Here is a 23,348-nt window from a genome sequence, read left to right on the forward strand (position 1 = left end):
CCTGTCAAATTGTAACCCCAATGTTGGAGGAAGGGCCTGTTGGGAGGTGACTGGATCATGGGGGCAGATTTACCCCTTGCTGTTCTCCTGATAGTGAGTGAGTTCTCACAAGAACTGGGTGTCTAAAAATGTGTAGTACCTCCCACATCACTCTCTTCCTTCCCTTTCCAGCCATGTAAGATGTTCCTGCTTTTTACCATGCTTGTAAGTTTCCCGAGGCTTCTCCAGCCATAGTTCCTGTACAGCCTGCAGAACTGTGAATTATACCTCTTATCTTTATAAATTACCCAGTCTAAGGTAGTTCTTTATGGCAATGCTAGAATGGGCTAATACAGGCGCAGTGGCGTATGCCTGTAGTCCCAGCTACTTGGGAGGCTGAGGCAGAAGGATTGCTTGAGCCCAGGAATTGCACCTGGGAAACACAGTGAGACCCCATCTCTGAAAAAACAATGTCACCTTTAAGAAAGGGTTTAAATGTTAATGCTTCGGATGGTTTCTCCAAATCATAAAATCAACCACAAATGTTGCAAAAATGTTAAAGCGACAAATAACATATCATTACAAACTTACAAGCGTGGCAAAAAGCAGGCACTTCTTAGATGAATAACAAAGAAAATATTCAACAGCCTACTATTGTTACAATTGTTGAGGCAAATATTTGTATTAAAGCACCTAAAAACTTTGCTGCACTTACAAGCAATAGATGCATTAAAAGTATAGATCTAGATGATTTTCAAAACTGAAACATAAGAATTTGAAAAGGCACAGCTGCATTCAATTTTAGTTAAAGACATGCCTTGTTATAACAATAATTAGTATTTGCTAAATGTTTTCCTCTAGAAAAGTATTTTTAACATGTTACAAAGGTTACCTGTCATTTATGATCCAGTTCAGACAGAGATTGAGAGAGCTAAGATTTTTGCACCTCTTGACAATTTCCATTACGGTTTCATTATCCAGTTCAGTGATATGACGGAGGTCCAAGCTGGAAAGGTTTCTTAGCTAATGAGATAAATAAAATGAAAGATGAAAAAGGTAAATGCTACATTCACTCTCAAAACTTACAAATGTAGTTTATTACAAGGTAGAGTATCATTGTAAAATATTTAAAATAGATGATAGCCTAGAATCTTTTAATTAAAGATATTGTATATGTAATATTTTATACACTAAATTAAGCATGAGTGTATAGAAATCTATGGTGAGTATCTGAATGGCAACAAACATGAACAGAAAGTAGATTTGGCCAGATGCAGTGGCTCACATCTGTAATCCCAGCACTTTGGGAAGCTGAGGCAGGCAGATCACGAGGTCAGGAGATTAAGACCATCTTGACCAATATGGTGAAACCCCATCTCTACTAAAATACAAAAAATTAGCTGGGCGTGGTGGCACATCCCTGTAATCCCAGCTACTTGGAAGGCTGAGGCAGGGGAATTGCTTGAACCCGGGAGGCGGAGGTTGCAGTAAGCTGAAATCGCGCCACTGTGCTCCAGTCTGGTGACAGAGCAAGACTCCGTCTCAAAAAAAGAAAAAAAGAAAGAAAGAAAGAAAGATTTTACTCAAGTTTCCTAAAAATCAAGTTACCAATCTATTGTCTAATAGGCAGGCAAGGTATTGAATATATTACATTAAGTACCTACAATCTGATAAGATTATTCTAACATTTTTCAATTTCAGATACTACCTTCATAATTATAATGCCATTTCTGTATATATATTTTTTATTTTTTAAAGATGAAATATGACTAAATGGTTAATACAGAGATAGCTTGGTGATGTATTATCAATGTACTCCAAACTGTACTATTATGGGTATGTGTTTCATCATAAAACGATATAAAATGTGGCTTAAGAAGCAAAAATTTCTCCAGGTTCCACCTTCTCCATGTCTTCATTTTCTATTTCTTTAAGTTTCTTGTCTTCCCCTGATGTTTAGCCTCTAAAGCAAATTAATGACAATATTTACATAAAGGTGGTAGGATCTTAATTATCCTCTTCAAATAACTACCTTTTCAAATATTAAGCTATTTTTGCTTAATAATATGCAAAACTTAATCTGGAGACATATGATAGACCAAATAACACAAATATCCCTCCCACCAAAGATATCTATGATCTAATATGTTACCTTATAAGGCAAAGGAGATTTTGCAGATGTGATTAAAGGTATGGATCTTGAGATGGGGAGACTATCCCAGGTTATCTGAGTAGGCCCAGTGTAATCACTGGAGACCCTTATAAGCACAGGCTTACTCAGAGAAAGCCAAAGAGATGTAATGGAAGATACAGGAGATGTTTCACTCATGAAAGGGATTCAAGATACCTTTACTAACTTCAAATATTGAGGAAAGGGCCAGAAGCCAAGGAATATGGGCAGCTTTAGAGTTGGAAACAGCCCTCAGCTGACAGCCAGAAAGAAATAAGGACCTCAGACTTAGAACCTTAAGAAATTTAATTCTGCCAAAAAAAAACCTGTAAGAGTGAGCAAGAAAATAGATGCTCCCTTCAGAAACACAGCTGACATCCTGAATTTACCCTAGTGAGACCTGTGTCAGACAGGCTTCTAACTTACAGAATCGTGAAATAATAAACTGGTGCTGTTTTAAGTTGCTAAGTGTGTGAGAATTTAAGTCAGTTCAGCTTAAACCCCAAAAGAAGAGCAGACACTTGAATCTCCACTGAAAATGTTCTATATTTCTGCTGTCTGATATAGTAATCACTAATCACTTGTACCTACTGAGTACCTAAAATGTGACCAGTGTGACAGGGGACCTGAACTTTTAATTTTACTTAATTTTAAATAATTTGCATTTAATTTATATATCTGCACGTGGCTAATGACTACAGTGTTGGACAGGACAGCTCAAAAGAATGGTCGTTGGAAGGGTAGGAGGTAAACCTGCCAGGCAGTACTCACACTCTCTTTCCACTTCAGCTCCCAATCGGAGAAGCTACACAGAGAGAATTCACAGAGTCGCTACTCAATGCTGTCTGAAGCATGCTGCCCAACTATGGAGAGAGAGATAGCTGCCACACGTAAAACACAAAAAGGTCCACAACAGCAGGTAAATTCTTTCTAACTGAGACAGCAAGTGTATGTACCAGCTTCTTCTAAGGCCTAGGTTGTAGGTATTAGTAAAGGCAGAGCTTCAGGAAAAGCTCTCTGCAATTGGCTCATCAGGTAAGACGTCCAAGGAAGTCACGTCCAGTCCAGGATGGGACTCAGCAAAATGATGCTCCACAACCCAGGCAGGACAAGCAAAGAAGAAATGGGTTCTTCAAAGTTCCTATTCAATAACCACACATTAAAGGTTTCAGCAACATCAGAACATAATTGGTACTTGGCAACCAAAACACACAGGAATGGACTCGTTAAAACAGACCTTTCTGGCTGTCTCAGTAGCTTCAGGCAACTGACCAGTCAGAACCTTGGTCAACTCCCTCAGTATCCCTTTCCTCAAGGTTCGTCTTACTAAAATAATTATAATCAATACTAAGCCCAGGGCTCAAAGGTGAGCTGTTTGGGCTGCAAACATAGCCCCTGATTCCTATGTCTCATCTCTCATTGTAGCTAACTTTTTTGTAAGTATCTAAAAGTACAAGAAGAAGAGAGACAAATAAAATACAAAATAAATAGCAAAATAAGTTTCTATAACTTTTCTGACCTCACTAGAATTCACCTAAGGGAATAAAGGGCTGATATGAATGCTCTTTGCTATGTGTTCTTCCTTCCCAACACGTGATCTGCCTGTGGTGGGCACAGAAATTGAAATCACCCACAGTCATGGCTGTGCTTGGAGCAAAATGGAAGGCCAACATCTTTTATGAACAGGAGACACCAGAAGGATAGATGGCAATGTACATCTATCAACTCACTAGTTCTGCGGGTTAGGAGACCAGACATGGCTTAGCTGTGTCCTCTGCCTAGGGTTTCTCAAGGCAATCAAGATCTCAACTGGGGCTGTATTTCTTTCTAGAGCTCAAGTCCTCTTACAAGCTCCTGTGGTTGCTGGAAGAATTCATGGGATGGGATGGGATGGGATAGGATGTCAATAAAATGAAAGAAACAATGGTAATGCCAAAAAGCACAAGTCTCAGACTCAGTGTTTTTTTGTTGTTATTTTTCATGAGAGGAAGGAAAGTAATAGCCTGAAAGCAGCTATGGAAAGCAAAGAGGATCCTGCCCTCACCTCCTGACCCTGAGAGAAACACACTGAGAAAATGTGGTAGGCAAAATTCTAAGATGATCCCAATGGCCTTTGCTCTATAGTAATCCCTGCCCCCTTGAGTGTGGACAGGACCCACGATTAGGACGGAAATTCTCCTTATAAAGCAAAGAGATTTTGCAGCTGTAATTATGGTTCCTGATTAGTTGACACTGAATGAATCAAAAGGGAAAGTATCCTAGGTGGGCCTAACATAATCAGTTAAGCCCTTACAAAGGGTCTAGAGGTCAGAGAAATTATCCTGCTTGGCCTTGAAGAACTAAGCAACTGTGTTGTGAAAAGGACTGTGAGAGGCTTCTGAGGATTGGCCACTGGCTGAGGGCCAGCAAGAAAATGAGGATGTTAGTTCTACAACCACGAGGAACCGAATTCTTCCAGCAACTACATGAGCTTATAAGAAGACTTGAGCTCTAGAAAGAAATACAGCCTCAGTTGACATCTTGATTGCCTTGTTAAACCATAGGCAGAGGACACAGCTAAGCTATGTCTGTCTGGTCTCCTGACCCACAGAACTAGTGAGATGATAAATGCACATTGTTTTAAGCTGCTAAACTTGTAGTAATTTGTTGCGTATCAGTAGAAAACAAATACAGGAGGGCTGTGGGGAGGTTGTATTGCTGAAGAAAAGTCAGGCTTCACTCAAGACAAGGGGAATATCCTTGCCCACTTTAAAGGCTGAGGCTCTTTGTCCTTCTTCAGATACTTATGCTCACAAAAGCACAGAGTGAGAGGCTTAGTCCATTCAGCCTTCTCCTCTAGGTTTTTCTTCAGCTTCCAAGAAAATACTTCCTAGAAAACAGTCAGTTATGATGTGGCCACTCTTGTCAGAAGAAAGAGAAATAGAGAGAGACAGAGAGGCCGAGACAGAGACAGAGACAGAGACAGAGAAAGACACTTAGAAAGTGGGGAGGTCTTCCTAAATTTCTTAAACCGACTCTTACTCATGGGAAGATGGGTTTAATGGAAACACTTTATGGAAATATTTGCACAGCTTCTGGCCTTTACTCAATTCACAGTTGTCAATAGTCACGTACTTCCATATATATCTGAACACAGGTTGACTGCCTTTTTATGTTCCCTAAAGTTTTATTTTTCACAAGATTTTGCATTAGGGCTACAGAGGTGGATAAAATGGTTTCACTGGTCAAGTTTTCTTGTTTTTGATTGAGCAAAGATGAATTTGTATGTGTCAAGGATCTGAGTCACTGTTAAATTTGATAATCCTCATATTACTGTTCCCCACACTTCTGTTTTCTACCTAAAAATCATTATTTTTTAAAATCACATTGTCTTTACAGCTAACTTTCTTTATAGGGCATTTTTGATCCCCCACACCCAAAAAGTTTTTATCACTGTTGGAAATATATTGTTCCAGTAACATGTAAAAAGAACCAGACAGCCCTTGAGAACTGCAGATGCTAGGCAGCTTTCTGAGCTCATGTGCTGACAGCAGCCCCATGTTGGTATCAAAGGAAAAGAAGAAATAAACTACATTAAATGGACCTATAGGGCCGCCTGAAAATACTTTGACATATGACTCTTAAACCTATAAACATTAAGGATTAATTTTGCTATTTGTAACTATATGCATATGTGAACTACTGAATAAAACCATACTAAATATACATATAGCATGACTTTATTTTCCCAATTTATCTTTTACCATAGTTTCTAGGAAGATTCAAAGTCACAAAAATTTTATCCAGCTACATAAATATCTCCTACACATGCATATTTGGGGTTCTAGCACAGCTTCTGACACAGAGTTTCTATGTGAATTCTTACCTATCTCTTGGCTTCCTTCATTGTAATGCAACTCTTCATCACAACAGTTTGAATGTACTTAATGCCACTAAACTGTACATTTTAAATAGTTAAAATAGTATATTTTACGTTACATACATTTTACCACAATAAAAAAAAAATTCACATATCAACAAGAAGATGGTGAGAGCATACAATAAAAATTGTATAGAGAAGAAAATATAAAGCTGCTTGTGCCAGTTCAGCCGAATAACTTGTCAAATTGCAGATACTGGATAGAGAGATGTTGGCAAATCTAACCTATTTTACAGACTTGTGAAAATCCAAAAATATCTAAACTTTGAGTTCTATTTGACTCTTGAACTTTTAGAAAGCTTGCATCCAGGCCTACTCCTCACAGTAAGGTAGACCAGATGACGGATGACACTGGGCTACTTGTGACTCTTACTGCCCTGCATGTACTGTCCATAAATAAAACATTTCTCACTCTTCCAGTGGAGCACAAATGTATCCATGAAGAAACAGGTTAACTTGAGCTCTTACGCTCCAGGCTTCTACAGGGATCTTAAAGACTATTTTACTCTTGTTTTCTCATGAGCTGACAGTCACTACATTCACATGGCCTTCCCCATAACCACTTTGGCCAACTCAACTTGAAATACGACAGTATCCAAAGGCAGTTCCAAGAGACTAATCCCCAGTAACCAGCATCATTACAAGACACAACACTAGCACTTCTATGAGATGTGGTAGTTGTATTCAAAACTCCACAAACAGTTCTGTCAAATTCATCACATTTCTTTCTTCACTACGGGAATTTCATAACGGTGCCCTCCAGTGTTTCACGAAAAGCTACCTAAAATAATCCTTCATAGTCTCAAACAGATAATTACATTTAGGAAACTGACATTTTAATTAAACTTACTTTCCTTATAATTCACTGGTAGTTGTGAGTTATACAAATCACAGAGGATTTGAATAAGCAAAGCCTTACAATCAAGATCTAAATGTTTCACTCCAATTTTTAAATATTTAGTAAGGTATTTTAACAGAAACACAAGTCAGAATGTAGAATATGGGAAATCATCTTTCAGTTTAATACTGCTTTTTTTAGGAAAAAACGTGACATCTAATTAATTCATGTTAAAGATTAAAATTAGTCAATGATTGGTATGGCCATGTATGTATTTAAATATAAAATGAGACACTAAAATGTTACCTAGGAAACATAGGCTTGGTGGATTATAGAAAGACCTCAAATGGGTCAGGAGTTCAAGACCAGCCTGACCAACATGGTGAAACCTCGCCTCTACTAAAAATACAAAAATTAGCTGGGCATGGTGGCACGTGCCTGTAGTGTCAGATACTCAGGAGGCAGAGGCAGGAGAATCACTTGAACCTGGGAGGCAGAGGATGCACTGAGCCGAGATCAGACCATTGCACTCCGGGCTGAGTGACAGAGCGAGACTCTGTCAAGAAAGAAAGAAAAGAGAAGAGAAGAGAAAAGAAAAAAGACCTCAAATGGTTTCCAAATTTTCTGAAGGCCCTACAAAAGTTAAAAATGAAACAAGACCCTTGATTGTAAAGGTTGACTGAAGTGGATGAACTAACAAAAGAGGACTCACAGTACCTTAGCAAAGGCAGCATGGATGTTCTATCACTTCAGGACTCAGACCTTGAGAAGGTCTGATATCTACACTTAGAGAAGGACTTGGTTGGACAAGGGAGGGAACAAGGCATATACCTTCTACTCATTAACTAGGCTGGAACCTCAGCTAGTGTATTAAAATGTAATAAAAATCTAAATAAGCCACATTTAGGACATCAGGTAAATCCTTCCCAGCGTCTGAGCATAGAACTGAAAGGCTCTAGATAGCCTTAAAGTGTCACAGAGAAAACAACAATTTCTAGTACTAACTATGAAAACAGGACTTCCAGGGTCTTGGAATTAATAGTAGCTACGATCTTATTCTCAGGCAACTTCTCTATGTATTCTCTTTCACCCACTGCCTTCTTAATCACACTGGGCTTTTGTTTCTTTGCATTATTTTCAAGTCCAAGGTCTGTTTGGTTTTGCCATTCTCCTACTAAATCTGACATTATTCTCCATTTTATTCATTCTGTTTTGCTTTCTGGGACATTTTACGGCCCCGCTTCTCCTCAAAGCTGTCCCTTCTAACTCCTTTTTGTCACATCACTAGCCAGATTAATCTTCTTGAAACAATTTCGATCAAATCTCCCACCTTCTCCAAAGCCTTTAGGAAACAAAAATATTTCTGCTGCAAGAAGGAAACCCAGAGCTTCCCTGTCAAGGACCTTCACTGTCCATCCCTACCATTCCCTGAAATCTGTTAAGCCAACTCGAACCTCTTTCCCCAGATTTTGAGAAGTTGTTCTCACTATGCTAGGTGAACTGTGCTTATTATTTTAAAACTGCTCTCACTTCACTTATTTTACTCTGATAACTAAGACATATCTGTTCTCCTCTCCCTTCTTCTTATTCCACTACCTGGTTCAAATCTCATCTTCTTCACAAAGCCTTTTTGATTAATATAGAGAGGAAAAAATAAAGTCTTGGAAATATATTTGCCTTAATGCAAATTATTAACTAGGCAGTTCCCAATATATCTATGCTCTTTAAATGGGGAGTCATTAATTGGCAACAGCTACCAAGGAACCAGGCAACAATCTTTCCTTCCTGCTACAACTACTTAGGAATGCCCTCTTTGACTTCTCTTCACCCTCCCTTACCTGATTCCTTCCTTCTCCCCCTCCAGCCTTTCCTAGGCTGTGCTGCTCAGGATCAATCTCTCATCACAAACATTTGAAATCTAATCTTAATGCTTAAGCTGGGCCTAATCTGAGTCTCTGAGGTAGTAGTTGTGGTGACTGTTTATTCATTCATTCACATTCATTTAAATGTTTCCTGAGCACCTGGCTCTAACCTTGGCTCCAAGTTAGGATAACCAGGGAACATAAAAAAGAAGACTGACGGCCAGGCCCCATACTTAGAGATTTTGATTTAATTGCCTTGGAACAGGGTGAGCCATGAGTATTTCTGAAAAAGACAGCCAGTTGATCTCAGCCTGGACTGGTAGCCACTTCTCTGGTGCAGCGCAATTGATATTTAAAAATCCAGTTACTGGGCCAGGCGCAGTGGCTCACACCTGTAATCCCAGCACTTTGGGAGGCCGAAGTGGGCGGATCACGAGGTCAGGAGATCGAGACCATCCTGGCTAACATGGTGAAACCCCGTCTCTACTAAAAATACAAAATAATTAGCCATGCTGGTGAGCACCTGTAGTCCCAGCTACTCAAGAGGCTGTGGCAGAAGAATGGCGTGAACCCGGGAGGCAGAGCTTGCAGTGAGCCAAGATCGCACCACTGCACTCCAGCCTGGGCAGCAGAGTGAGACTCTGTCTCAAAAAAAAAAAAAAAAAAAAAAAAATCCAGTTACTGAAAGTACAAAAATAATTTGTAAAGCTTAGTCTCTTTAATCACTCAAAAAATGCAAAAGGTACCATTCATGTAGTCAGTAACTATTGATTAAGCAGCTATTGTGTACTAGGAACTTTCTCTAGCTGATAAAAATACAGCAGCAAACAAAAAAGCAAAAATCTCAGTCCATAGAATGGTTATATTCCTAGTTGGGGGGTTGCAGCGGGCAATAAATAAAATAAACAAATATGTTAAAAGGTATTAAGTACTATAGAGAAAAATAAAGCAAGACAAGCTGGATAGAGAAGAGAGAGAGGGAAGATGGGTATAATTTTAAACAGGCAGTCAACGATGATCATACTATAAAGATGATATTTGCGCAAAGATTTAAAGGAAGTGAAGGAGCAAACAAAACCAGGCTGATATCTGGGGCAAGAGTTAGGACAGTGCAAAGGCCCTGAGATAGAAACTGGCCCGGCGCTCTGGAAGATGAGTAAGGAGCCAGTGGTGCTGCAGCAGAGTGAATGGAATGAAAACTAACAGGAGACATGGTCAAAGAGGAGAGCTAAGAAGGACAGATAGCACAGGGTCTTGTGGGTCCTGTAAGGATTTTAGCTTTTGCTCTGAGAAATTTGGGGAACCTCTGGAGGGTTTTGAACAGGAGTGGACCATGTTCCAAATTAGTTTTGAAATGATCACCCTAGCTTCTGTGTTGAATTCAGAACATAGATCCAAGGGTGGAAGCAGAGAGAAGCTATATTGAATTAATCCAGTCAAGAGTTATCAGTGACTTGGACCACTACGATAGCAGTTGGAGGTGGTATGAAGTGATTTTGGCCATAGAGTATTTGAAAGTAAAATCAACAGAAATATTTTGACAAATATCTTATGGGGCATGAGAGAAAAAGAGGAGTCAAGGACGATTCCAAGAGTTTTGGTTTGAGCAATCAGAAAATATCATTGCAACTAACAAAGACAGTTTGGGGGCAGGAAGAAAAGATAGTTTTCTTTTGAATATGCTATGTTTGAGATGCCTAGATAAGCAAGTAGAGACGTCAAATAAATTTAGGAGCCAGTAGCACATAAATGACATCTGCGCCTCTACATTTAATATATAATTGTATTAATTATATATAAATGTGTTAAATTCATTAACTAGGTACAAACAGTAGTCTTACAATTTATAGTGAATAAATTTTGAATTAATTGATTGAATTAATGTGCAGGCATACATTCTCACAGTAATAAAGTAGAACACAAAGAGCCTAGCCCAATCCTTTAAAAAAAAAAAAAAAAAAAAAAAACATTTATAACAATAGTGTCCCCTAGGCCATCTGAGGCAGTTACAAGGCAGAATTCATTTCCTTAGTCTACAACAGCATAATTCAGCCTTCACAGCCCCAGCGCATGTCCTCTGTAAAGCTACCTGGGACGCCAGCATTCAGAGCAGGAGATTCTGCCCTCTGTACACCAACTGATGTTGCTTATTCTTTCACCATGTTGTTAACCAGGCTGCTTTATAATCTGGTCTAATTTAAGTGTATGTTCCTTCCACTAGAGTCAAAAGGAAGCTACTGCAGGTCAGGACCATGTCTTACTCACTTTTGTGTCGCCAGTGCTTAACACAGTATTAGGTGGATTAAACACATTTATTAAATGCTTAGAACTGAATGAGTAAATTTGAAATCAGGATCAAAACTTTAGATATGACTTTATTTATTTAAGTTTCCAGAAATCAGTTCTCCGTTCTCTTAACTCCATCAAATGCAGGATCTGCAGCTCTGAGGCTACATGCTTTTAAAGTTCTTCTATTTGAACATAAAGTTAAGTAATATGTAAACATTAAATAATAAAACACAACCTTCTCATAGCATACAATTAAAGGTCATTTCAGAACAAGAAGCATAATGAGTTTTCTATTTACATATTTGTTCTTAAAATCCAGAACTTTTTTTTTAAGAGCCTCTGTAAGTTATCAGTTTGCAGTATGTGGCAGGAATTTTTAGTAGTTCACCAAAATTTTAATCACTGTCTGCTGCTGCAGAAATGTGAATTTGTTAATTGGATTTCTGCTTCTCAATATACCAATTCAGAATGGATGCTCTGCTCCTCCTCTTTTACTCTGGCAGTCACACAGTCTCTAATTGACTTTTTTTTCTAGGACTTTTCTTTCCACCAAATCTCTTTCTTTCCTCCATATAAGATTTCTAGAGCTCATAACAAACTACAAACAGCACTTAAAGTTAGCAACGCTAAGCAGCCTTGTCACTTTTTTACCCAGCAGGAGCTAAGAATGAAAATTTCCCTTCAATTAAAAAATAAAATATTCACATTGCTTCACTCAAAGAAGAAAAGAAATAAAAGCTTAAGTAAATTAAGGGTAAATTAAGTCAAATGTGAACGCAAGCAAGAAGAGACTGCTTCAACTAATTGAACTGGTTGTGTACTTCATTTCCTCATATCAAGTTCAGAGATCTACAAAAAAGGAGACAGTTCACAAAATTTTGAAGCAATTTCAGTCACTTGCACTCATGGATCACACTTCAAAGGGTCAAAAGTTTTCAAAATATATTCCAAATGAAAGTTTTACAATCTTATTTTTTAAAGTAGTGAAAAAACTAAAATGGCATTAGCCCAAGACGAAAGCTTACCATATCCAAGCCAAGTGACCTGTACACTGGGGCCTCTTGATCTTATACTGTCTATTAAAGCAATACAGTCAAATCATTTCACTCATTATTTCTAAATGTGTTAAGCTGAAAAACAAAGGAATGACAGTAATGATTTTTAACTTAATGCATGTTCTGTCATATATTTTTATTTTCTGGCATTCCAAAACTGTTACAGAAATGTTATGTCTACACTCTCAAATAAAATATCTGTTTTTTTCCTGGTTTACAGTATGCAACTGGGACTCACCTTCACATGGAAAATCTCATGGCCTTACATTCTCATTTATTGGTCTCAACTCTAAGTTAATGAAAAATGCCTAAACCTTAATTTCAGAAATCAGTTTTTCCATTCTGTGACCAGCTACTGTTTCAAAGACTGGATGAGAAACTTTCGTCTTTTGAGTCAAAAAGCTGTAGTGCACAGGATAATAACCATCAGCTGAGCCACCTGCAATCTTTGGGTCTTCCACACTATCACAAAAAGATTCTCTAATATGTGGAGAAACACCATGAGGCCCCTGTCAACAGGTCCCTATGGCTTCTCTCTGTAGAAGGTTTACTGCATAGACCTAGAACACTCTAAGTCAACCAGGAAGAAACCAAATAACCTAGGCATTCAGCAGCAGCTTTCTCTCCTTCCAATCTTAAGCCATTTTTATGATAAAAAAAATTCCAAAATGTATACATAATTCTCCCCCAACCCACGCTCCAAAGTCTGCAAAGAAAGTCACAAGTCTAATATTAATAATCTAAAAATAAATCAAGTGTGGCATCCATACTAGTGAAACAGGAGTCACGAAATAATGATGCAGGTTTGAAAAAAATAGTATTTCTTCCACAATCTTCAGCATTGTACTTGATTTCATTTTTGATGGTTATTACCAAAGTGCTCCCAGTCACCTGTGATCGATAGTGAAGGAACGAACACTTTCCAGGTGAGAAAAATCTTAGAAGAGTCAAACATTTTAAAGGGCAGGTACGCATTCATATTTGAAAACCAGGTCAAGAACTCCCCAAACACTGAATCAGATCCCATTCGTTTCACTTAGTTTTACACTGTTCTATAAACAGTTCCAAAAAGCAACAGCATTTGGTCCACCAAGTATTTCAATTTGGAATTAGTGAGTTTTACTTCCTGACTTCTGTAATTACACTCAATTTTATAAGCTGGAAGTGAATGAGTTAAAATTCTAGGTTAATGACTGTGCTACAGGGAGTATATCAGTTATCAGTAAGAAATGATAATCAGATATATCTCTATAAAGTTTTCCTTGATATTAAATAACATGGAATATGAAATTATTAAAGATGATAAAAGTATTTTTTAAATGAGGTGCAAAAATTTATAACTTTGATTTATATATTAAAGCACTACTTTCTGAAACAAAGAAATGTCCATCTGCAAAACTGCTCTCTCAACTAATTTTAACCACCTATGAATTCAAAAGCTTCAGCCAATTGAAATAAAATTAAAAATAACAATATCTAGTGTACATCTAAGGTAGGACTTTAAATATCAACTTATCATTTACCTTAATATTGCATACTTTGGGTCACTTATACCTTCTCACACCAATACAAAAACATTACCAAGATTTTTTAAAACAAACAAGTACAGACAGGATAATATGAATTGTCTTTTAATTGTCAATCAAAACTATCCAAGATACAGCTTCAAATAACTAGTAACCAATAACTCAAATAACTAGTTCACAACCGTTAACTTCTTTAGTCAAATATTTTTCTTTACATTTGCTTCTATAGACTGACATTATAGATTACAGCACTGAAAAAACATTTCAACTCTGTTGTTGCTAGGAGCATGTGTGAAAATGATCTTTCTATAATTAAGCAGCTAGCACTCCCCCCTATTCTTGGAATTCATCATGAACTTGTAGCTTTATTATTCTTAAGTGTCATGTAACTGCCTGAGCTTACGTTTCTACCTACAGTTTTTCTGGATTCAGGATGGTAGTATAGAGTTAGTGGTAGTCTAAGAAAGAGTCAGGTCTAATTTAAATCTAATATTATGTTCAATTCTCTGCTTGTGCTTTGATGCCAATTGTTCCAACATTCTCTTAAAGAAAATAAATGTCAGTTCTATTGTCTTAAATGTGATTTCATGTAAGAAACCCAGAATGACACAGAAAGGAAGATGTGTTAGTCAAGGTATAATTAGGAAAACAGAAACTACTGTAAATATGAAATTACACAAAGGAAATCTCATTAAGGGAATTAGTTATTTTGGTGAAGGAGAAGCTAAGAAGACAAACTGGATATGGTAGTGTAAGCCAGAAACTTAGCAACAGCAGGGAACCACCAGCATCCCAAAGCTGAAGACACAAAAGGAAGAGTCAGTGTTACTGGGACCCACAAGCCACAGTCAGTCAACACAAGTTAGAACTGCAGATCAGTCCAGGGCTGGAACCATGGAGGAGATAGAGGTGTTGCCAGAAATGCTACCTGAGTTAGGGAGGGAGACAGAGAAACATTTATTGTAGCTTCTGCCTCCCTGCAGCATTTCCTGTCTCCCAATAAATGCAGCCTGCAAAGTGAAACCCCCATAGAATATAGATACAGAAGAGCTTGCTTAGAGAGAAAAAAGGTTCTGAGGGCAAGGAGGCCTGGTTCTGAGGGCAAGCAGCATGAAGCAAAAGAAAAGAAGGAGGAAGGCAGGCACAGGTTTCCAGCAATGAAAAGAAGCACAGTCACTCTAACGGGAGTTCTTTATAACAATCCAGAAACAGGAATAATTGCCAGAGTATTCCTGTACTTTGCCTGAGAAAACCACAGTGTTGATCAAGTTTGTTTTCTTCTTTGAGCCAGATGAAAGCTGCTTTCTCAGGCACAGGAATATTGTTTCACTGTTAAAGATTCAAGATTGATAGTCAATTGTATGTTCAAAAGGGCCTCTGATAAAACACAATAACCAAGTATTTCCTCTAGTGAATATAACAGAGAAAGTTCCACTGGGAAGCTTTTTCTTGAAAAAAAAAAAATTGATGGCCAATCATCCCACTGGGATACAATCAATTGAACAGAAGTCCACAGTGGGGGAAGCAGCTATGCTCCTGACGGTTTTGTAAATACACTGTGATCAACAGCTTTTGTGTAAATGCCTGTAATACCTCTGGGCTAGAGAGCAAACATGTGAAGAGCTCAATTGCCTTTAGTCAATGTACTCTATTGGACTCTATTATTGGGCAAGTATGTCGAGAGAAGCGGGAGCTCAAAACCAAACTCTAATCCCAAAATTATTAGAGAAAATAATAAGTAATAACATGTAGGCCCAAATTCTGCTAAAATGTTGAGGTTCCAATCTAAAATTTCACAACACTCTACTGTCTCATAAACAACTAACTTCTAACAATTAATAACAGGGATTTACTATGAAAATGAATTCCCTATTTTTAAAGAATGAAACTACGATAAAGACACAACATAATTTATCTTGCTTTCAATATCCAGGAGCCCCTTTGGAATCTTGGAGAATATTTTCAATCACCACTATAAACTTCACGCAACATTAAACAAAATTGCTAATAAAAAGATAATACATAGATTCTTTGGATTAGCTATGATTAACAATTGGTGCAGTGTGAATGTATGTATTGTGTTGAAGTATGCATGTAAACGAATAAACAATACGTACACACACAGGTACTTCCCTGTGGCTGATTGTGGCAGATAAGATCTGCCCAGGTGCAGTAAAAATGGTTCTGAAATAAGATAGTTTAATTATTAAAAACAAAATATAGTTAAGTATTGTATACATGTACAAAGCAATGGCCTATAACTATCAATGTTTTTAATCAATTATGTTTTTTAATTTATTGGATTCTATTTAACCCTGTAATTCTCAATACATGCTTACTTCAAGTTAATAAATGAAATCTGCTTTTTTTTTCTCAGTAGTATATTTTCTCATTAAATTAAATTATTAATTTATTCTCATTAAGCTCCAAACTGGTTTCTCTAATTCAGGCAGTCAGTTCTGCTGATTTAGAAATGGGACCCCTTCCATATTCAGTATCACTCTTTATGTATAAACCACAAGACTAGGGGAAATAGAGTGACACCAATCCTGAAATAAAATTTCTGCCACAAAACACTGTGAATGAATTTGAAAGTAAAAAAAACGCAAAACAAAAAGAATGAAAGCAACAGCTCATAATTTCTTTCTTGGATAAAGACTGACCTCATGTGTTAGAGACCAGATAAAATAGAGTTGAAATCCTTTTTACAAGAGTATTTTCAACAAAAATCACAATTTACAAACAAGTATGTGATAAACATTCAGAGTGGACTGAGGATAATATAAGCAAAGCAAAATAATATTTAAAATATAAACCCATGATCCAAGAAAGGCTTTTTCAAAAACAATTGCCAATTCTCTTTATTTTATATTTATATATTTACGTTAAAGCGTGAAGCCACCATTTTATAAAAAGATAGATGCCACAAAGAAACTTATCAACTTACTTTATTTGTTAGGACTTTTACAAACTGAGTCATTTGAAAGATGAATTCATTTATTTTATTAGTGTGATACTGACACATATTGCCATTGAAGTTGCTGAAATGAAAATGTAGCACAAAAAAATACACATTACAACTACAGGGTAAGTAATAGAGTTATAAAATATAAAAGATTACCCTCACTGATCAGGTATTACTGACTAAACAACATGAAAAAATAAATGTGGTAAGCTTCTATTGCTTATGTAGATGTTGTTTATACTAATTTATAAAAACATTGAAGTCACTAATTTGGGCAATAATAATAAGGTAGAAGAGTATATCCCAGTTTCCCCTTAGCCAAGGGAGATGCAATCCAAGACTCCCAGGAAATGCCTGAAACTGAGAATAATACTGAACTCTATCTGTACTATATTCTTTCCTATATAGTAATAGGAAGGTAGCATATACAGTACGGATATGCTGGACAAAGATGATTCACAGCCTTGGAAGGAGGGAGTAGGACAGTGCAAGATTTCAACACACTACTTAGAACAGCTGCAAGTTTATATGTGAAAGTTATCATCTAACAGTTTCAGCCTGTGGTTGACTGCAGGTAACTGACGCCTGGGAAAGTGAAACAGCAGATGGTGGGATCTACTGGATCCCCTTATTCAGTATATTGCTACAGTATGAGTTCTTTAAAATGATTTTCTAAAAATACTATTTTAGTTACACAGTGCATTTAACTTAAACTAATAATTAAGCAACCTTTAATGGGTCAGCAGGAAAAGAAAAAAAATTATACAACAAACAGTAAACAAACATAGTTATTAATCTTAGCATTCAGCACTGGCACTCAGGTAGAAAAAAGGTCATAAAGTTTTTAAGTAAGATTTATTTTCATAAAATTATTGTATCTTATGTTAATGAAAGAATATACGTACATCAGGACTAACAAGTTATGAGGAACTTTTGTACATCATGATGAATATTTTTTAATTAGTTTTTTTTTTTTTCATTTTTCAACCACTTCTTTAGTTATATGCCAAGCACTCTCCCTCATGCAACCCTAGAGGTAGGTAGATGCTATTACTATCCTTGTTTTACAGATGAGGAAACCGAGGCAGAGAGATTAGGTGACTGGTCCTAGGTCATACAATCAGCAGTCATACAGTTAGCTTTGTTGACAGCAATAAATGCTTTGCTGGCCTTGGCAAACTTATAAGAAAAAAAGAACAATTAGTGGATCACATCAGGCCTAGATAATCAACGCTTATATTCTCAACACTCGATTTTTGACACAACTCTTAACTGCTAAAAAGCCAAAAAGAACCAAAAGCATGGTCATCCAACAAAACCCTTTCATAATACTGTACTCACTAGGTCATATTCATTAGGGAATATTTCAGGGCTGAATGAATTTAAGAACATATTTTTTCCATCTCAGAATACCACTCAAGCACCTATAATTCAATCAGAAACAAATGCAATGATAACCTATGACAAAGCGGCAATATTACCATTTAAGTAGTAAAACAGTATGTTGTTTCTGTAGAGTAAGGCAATGTAATTGGTTGTTTGAAAATTTAAAAGGCAAGAAAGTTAATTTTTCATTTCTAGTCCCTGAATAAACAAAAAAAGGAAGATGAAAATTGAGTTAGCTGCATGAATGAACATTCTTTCAGTTACTTATGTTAAATCAACTGAAAAAAATCAATTTTGTTTTCCTTAAAAACATTTCATATTTCCAACCATAAGCACTTTTAAAATATGTGCTTTTCTTGAAGTTCTTTAGACGTGATTATGATACAAGAAAATATCACAAGTTTTATTCAGCTGTCTGTTACCTTCCTAAGGAACTCTGTTTTTAAAAAACAATATAAAACAAAACTCAACCAAACCCATACGCAACATACCCCAAATATTCAGTTAATGTTTATAAGCTGTTGATAAATAGTATAAATATAAATAAAAATTCTCTACCATCTCAATAGTTATTTAATATAAGGTCTTTTCTTTTTTGTTTGCTTTTTTTTGGTTTGTTTGTTTGTTTTTGTTTTTTTCCTTTCAGAGACAGGATCTCACTGATTGCAATGGCAGGATCATGGCTCACAGCAGCCTCAAATTCCTGAGCTCAAGCAATCCACCCACCTCAAGCCTCCAGAGTAGCTGGGAATACAGGCATACACCACCAAACCCAGCTAATTTTTTGTAGAGATGGGTCTTACTATATTAATAGCCCAGGCTGGTCTTGAACTCCTGGCCTTAAGGGATCCTCTCATCTCAGCATCCCAAAGTACTGGGATTACAGGCATGAGCCAACATTTCCACCCTAAAAAAAGGTCTTCTTGATTCCTGATTGAAATCATTTGTACTGATTTGATATAAATAAATACACAAGAGATTTGTGACATTATATTGATGAATCTACAGCATTTTAAGGCTTGCCTTTGAACTACATGTAAAAATAACTTGCCATTTTTGGCATTTCAGAGACTACAGGTAGCGTATTCAACTGAATTTTAAAATAATATATGTTAATACATATTTTCCTAAGCATTTTCCATGTCATTACATATTCTTGAAAAGTATAATATTGAATAGTACAATTTTATCATGTTAGACTAACATCAACATTTTTAATTTTTTGACTCCTTAAAAGTTTTTTTAATCATTATGGAAAATTTCAAATATAAACAAAAGTATTGAGAAGGTATGATAAACCTTCATGTCTTAAAACCTAGCTCGATTATCAATATTTTGCAATTTTTTTTCTTTCAGAAACAGGGTCACACTCTAGTTGCCCAAGCTGGAGTGCAGTGGTGTGACTGAAACTTACTGCAGCCTCTAACTCTTGGGCTCAAAAGATCCCCCAGTTTCAGCCTTCAAGCAGCTGGGACCATAGCATGTGCCACCATGGCCAGCTAATTTCTAAATTTTTTTTAGAAATAGGGTCTGTTACCCATCTCCAAAAGGCACATCCTTTATTATACAAGCCATCCTCCCACTTCAGCATGCCAAGCATCTGAGATTACAGGCAAAAACCACCATGCCCAATATTTTCACGATTTTTGTTTCTTTTATTGGTCTATGCACTTTTGTCTTTTTCTTGTCTTTAGTCCCTTTGTAATACTTAATCAAACCAAATCCCTAATACTGTGTCATTTTTACCAGTAAATAAAGTATGTGCCTCTTACTGATAAATATTTAACAAGCATAACACTATCATTCTTGACAAAACTAACAATAATACCTCATTATCATTCAATGACCACTTCACATTCAAGTTTTCTCAATAATCTCAAGGATATATATTTTAATGTTTTGTTACTGTCAGGATTCAAGCAAAATCTCCACATCACATTTAGTTGTTTTGTCTTGAATGTTTTCTATAAAAATATATCTCTTTCTTTTCTACAATATTTTTTCCTTGGAGAAACTGGGTCATTTGTCTTAGACAAATCTGGATTTAACTGACTTTGTGTGTGTGTGTGTGGTATTATTTAACATGATGCTTTAATTCTACTATTTCCTGTAAATGGGTAAATATAGAGGCGGATTAGATTCAGGCTTTTTTTTTTTTTTTTTTTGAAGACAGAGTCTCACTCTGTCACCCAGGCTAGAGTGCAGGGGCACAATCTTGGCTCACTGGAACCTCTGCCTCCCGGGTTTCAAGCAATTCTTGTGCCTCAGCCGCCCGAGTAGATGGGATTACAGTCAGCCCCCAACCTGCCTGGCTACTTTTTGTATATTTAGTAGCAGAATACTATATAAGTGATGCTGTGTACTCTCTACTGCATCACCTCAAGAGTACTTAAGGTCTGCTGTCTCACTTTTCTTCATGCTAAAATTGATCAGTGAGTTAAATGGTATCAACTTCTTCCCTCCATTACGATATTCCTACATGGGAATATCAATCCACATATAATCGCTTTTGCTTTCATTGATGATGATCACTGCCTCGGTCCATTATTTCCAGATAACTGCAAAATTATAATTTTCTATTTCTATCATTCTTCTTTCATTTGTCACTAGAATCCTATACAGAAGAACTTTCCCTTATGAATTATGTGGTTACTTTTTTGTAATTCCTATAAGAAAAAAGGATAAATATGAGATTCTCATTTTGTTTACTCATTTTTAGAGTAATAAACTGCTGCCTTGTTAAGTTCCAAAAATGACCGATGAGCTTTTCTTTAAAAACAGCTTTACTGAAGAAAAACTGAAATACCAAAGACTGCACATACATATTTAAAATGTATAATTTGGTAAGTTTTCCCACATGCACCATCAAATATTTACCACAACCAACATTATATATGTCATCCCCCAGTCGTCACATGCTCCTTTGTACTCCTTTCTTTTTGTTCCTCTCTCCTCCCTCCCCTCCCTTACTGGTGAGCTCTTTGTAACTAGAATCATTTGCATTTCTTAGAATTTCACAGATGAAACAGAACTCTTTTTTTTTCATCTGGCTCGTTACACTTAGCAAAATTATTTTGAGATTAATCGACGTGATAGTATGTATCAGTAATTCATTCCTTTCACACCCTGTGTGGTATCCCATTGCATAAATATACCAGATTGTTTATACGTACAGCAACTGACAGACATTTGGGTGGTTTTAAGTTTGGGACGTTTCTAATAAAGCTGCTATATGGAACCTATGTCTTTGCATGTACATGTGCTTTCATTGATCTTGGGTAAATACCAAGTTGTGAAATAACCATATCATATAGCAGGTACACATTTAACAGTTTCAGAAATTACTAAAGTGTTTACCAAAGTGGTTGGACCATTTTACATTCTCACAATATGTAACATTGGAGCACAGGTATGTGTAATCGGACCACATATCTATGATATAGCTTAATTCATCAGTTAGGCATGAGATTAATAACTAATAATAAAATAGAACAATTATAGCAATATGCTGTAATAAAAGTGATGTCAATGTGGTCTCCCCGACTCCCTCAAAATATCTTCTTGTTTTGTACATTGGGTAACTGATACTACCCACAGGAAGTGAAACTGCAGACAAGGGAAAAGAGACTCTCCCCTAAATTTGCATGAAATTTCCATTCATCTACATTGTTGAATTAATAGAGGGTTCTGGTTTTTCTAAATTCTCACCAACAATTGATATGCAAGATTATATTTTATTATTATTATACTTTAAGTTCTGGGGTACATATGGCAGAACGTGCAGTTTTGTTGCATAGGTATACACGTACCATAGTGGTTTGCTGCACCCATCAACCCCGTCACCTACATTAGGTATTTCTCCTAATGTTATCCCTCCCCTAACGCCCTAGCCCCCAACAGGCCCTGGAGTGTGATGCTCCCCTCCCCATGTCCATATGTTCTCATTGTTCAACTTCCACTTACGAGTGAGAACATGCAGTGATTGGTTTTCTTGTGATAGTTTGCCAAGAATGATGGTTTCCAGCTTCCTCCATGACCCTGCAAAGGACATGAACTCATCTTTTTTATGGCTGCATAGTACTCCATGGTGTATATGTGCCACATTTTCTTTATCTAGTATATTATTAATGGATTTGGGTTGGTTCCAAGTCTTTGCTATTGTGAATAGTGCCGCAATAAACACACGTGTGCATGTGTCTTTATAGTAGAATGATTTATAATCCTTTGGATATATAACCAGTAATGGGATTGCTGGGTCAAATGGTATTTCTAGCTCTACACCTTTGAGGAATCACCACATTGTCTTCCACAACAGTTGAACTACACTCCCACCGACAGTGTAAAAGTGTCCCTATTTCTCTACATCCTCTCCAGCATCTGTTGTTTCCTGACTTTTTAATGATTGCCTTTAATGATCTGGTGTGAGGTGGTATCTCATTGTGGTTTTGCTTTGCATTTCTCTAATGACCAGTGATGATAAGCATTTTTTTCATACGTCTGTTGACTGCATAAATGTCTTCTTTTGAGAATTGTCTTGTCTTCTTTTGAGAAGTGTCTTCTCATATTCTTGGCCCACTTTTTGATGGGGTTGTTCTTTTCTTGTAAATTTGTTTAAGTTCTTTGTAGATTCCGGATATTAACCCTTTGTCAGATGGATATATTGCAAAAATTTTCTCCCATTCTGTAGGTCGCCTATTCACTCTGATGATAGTTTCTTTCGCTGTGCAGAAGCTCTTTAGTTTAATTAGATCCCGTTTATCTATTTTGGCTTTTGTTGTCATTGCTTTTGGTGTTTTAGAGATTAAGTTTTTGTCCATGCCTATGTCCTGAATGGTATTGCCCAGGTTTTCCTTTAGGATTTTTATGGTCCTACATCTTACATTTAAGTCTTTGATCCATCTGGAGTTGATTTTTGTATAAGGTGTAAGGAAAGGGTCCAGTTTCAGTTTTCTGCATATGGCTAGCCAGTTCTCCCAACACCATTTATTAAATAGGGAATCTTTTCCTCATTGCTTGTTTGTGTTAGGTTTGTCAAAGATCAGATGATTGTAGATATGTGGTGTTATTTCTTAGGTCTCTGTTCTGTTCCACTGGTTATATATATATATGTTTTGGTACCAGTACCATGCTGTTTTGGTTACTGTAGCCTTATAGCATAGTTTGCAGTCAGGTAGCATGACGCCACCAGCTTTGTTCTTCTTACTCAGGACTATCATAGCTATGCAGGCTCTTTTTGGGTTCCATGTAAATTTTAAAGTAGTTTTTTTCAATCATGTGAAGAAAGTCAGTGGTAGCTTGATGGGGATAGCTTTGAATCTATAAATTACTTTGGGCAGTATGGCCATTTTCACAATATTGA

The 23,348-nt window shown here is 36.7% G+C and overlaps 1 protein-coding gene across 1 annotated transcript in view; it reads right to left on the reverse strand.

The window, feature by feature from the left end:
* LOC105528799 (F-box/LRR-repeat protein 17-like) overlaps positions 1–23,348 on the reverse strand; it is a 378,669-nt gene that overhangs the window by 336,916 nt on the left and 18,405 nt on the right. The window contains exon 3 of the mRNA XM_011965687.1: positions 872–1,002. Within this exon, the coding sequence (XP_011821077.1) occupies positions 872–1,002 (131 nt within the window). The remainder of the gene's footprint in view (positions 1–871; positions 1,003–23,348) is intronic.

The sequence above is a fragment of the Mandrillus leucophaeus genome, unplaced genomic scaffold (genome assembly GCF_000951045.1).
Source record: "Mandrillus leucophaeus isolate KB7577 unplaced genomic scaffold, Mleu.le_1.0 Scaffold733, whole genome shotgun sequence".
Taxonomy (NCBI): domain Eukaryota; kingdom Metazoa; phylum Chordata; class Mammalia; order Primates; family Cercopithecidae; genus Mandrillus; species Mandrillus leucophaeus.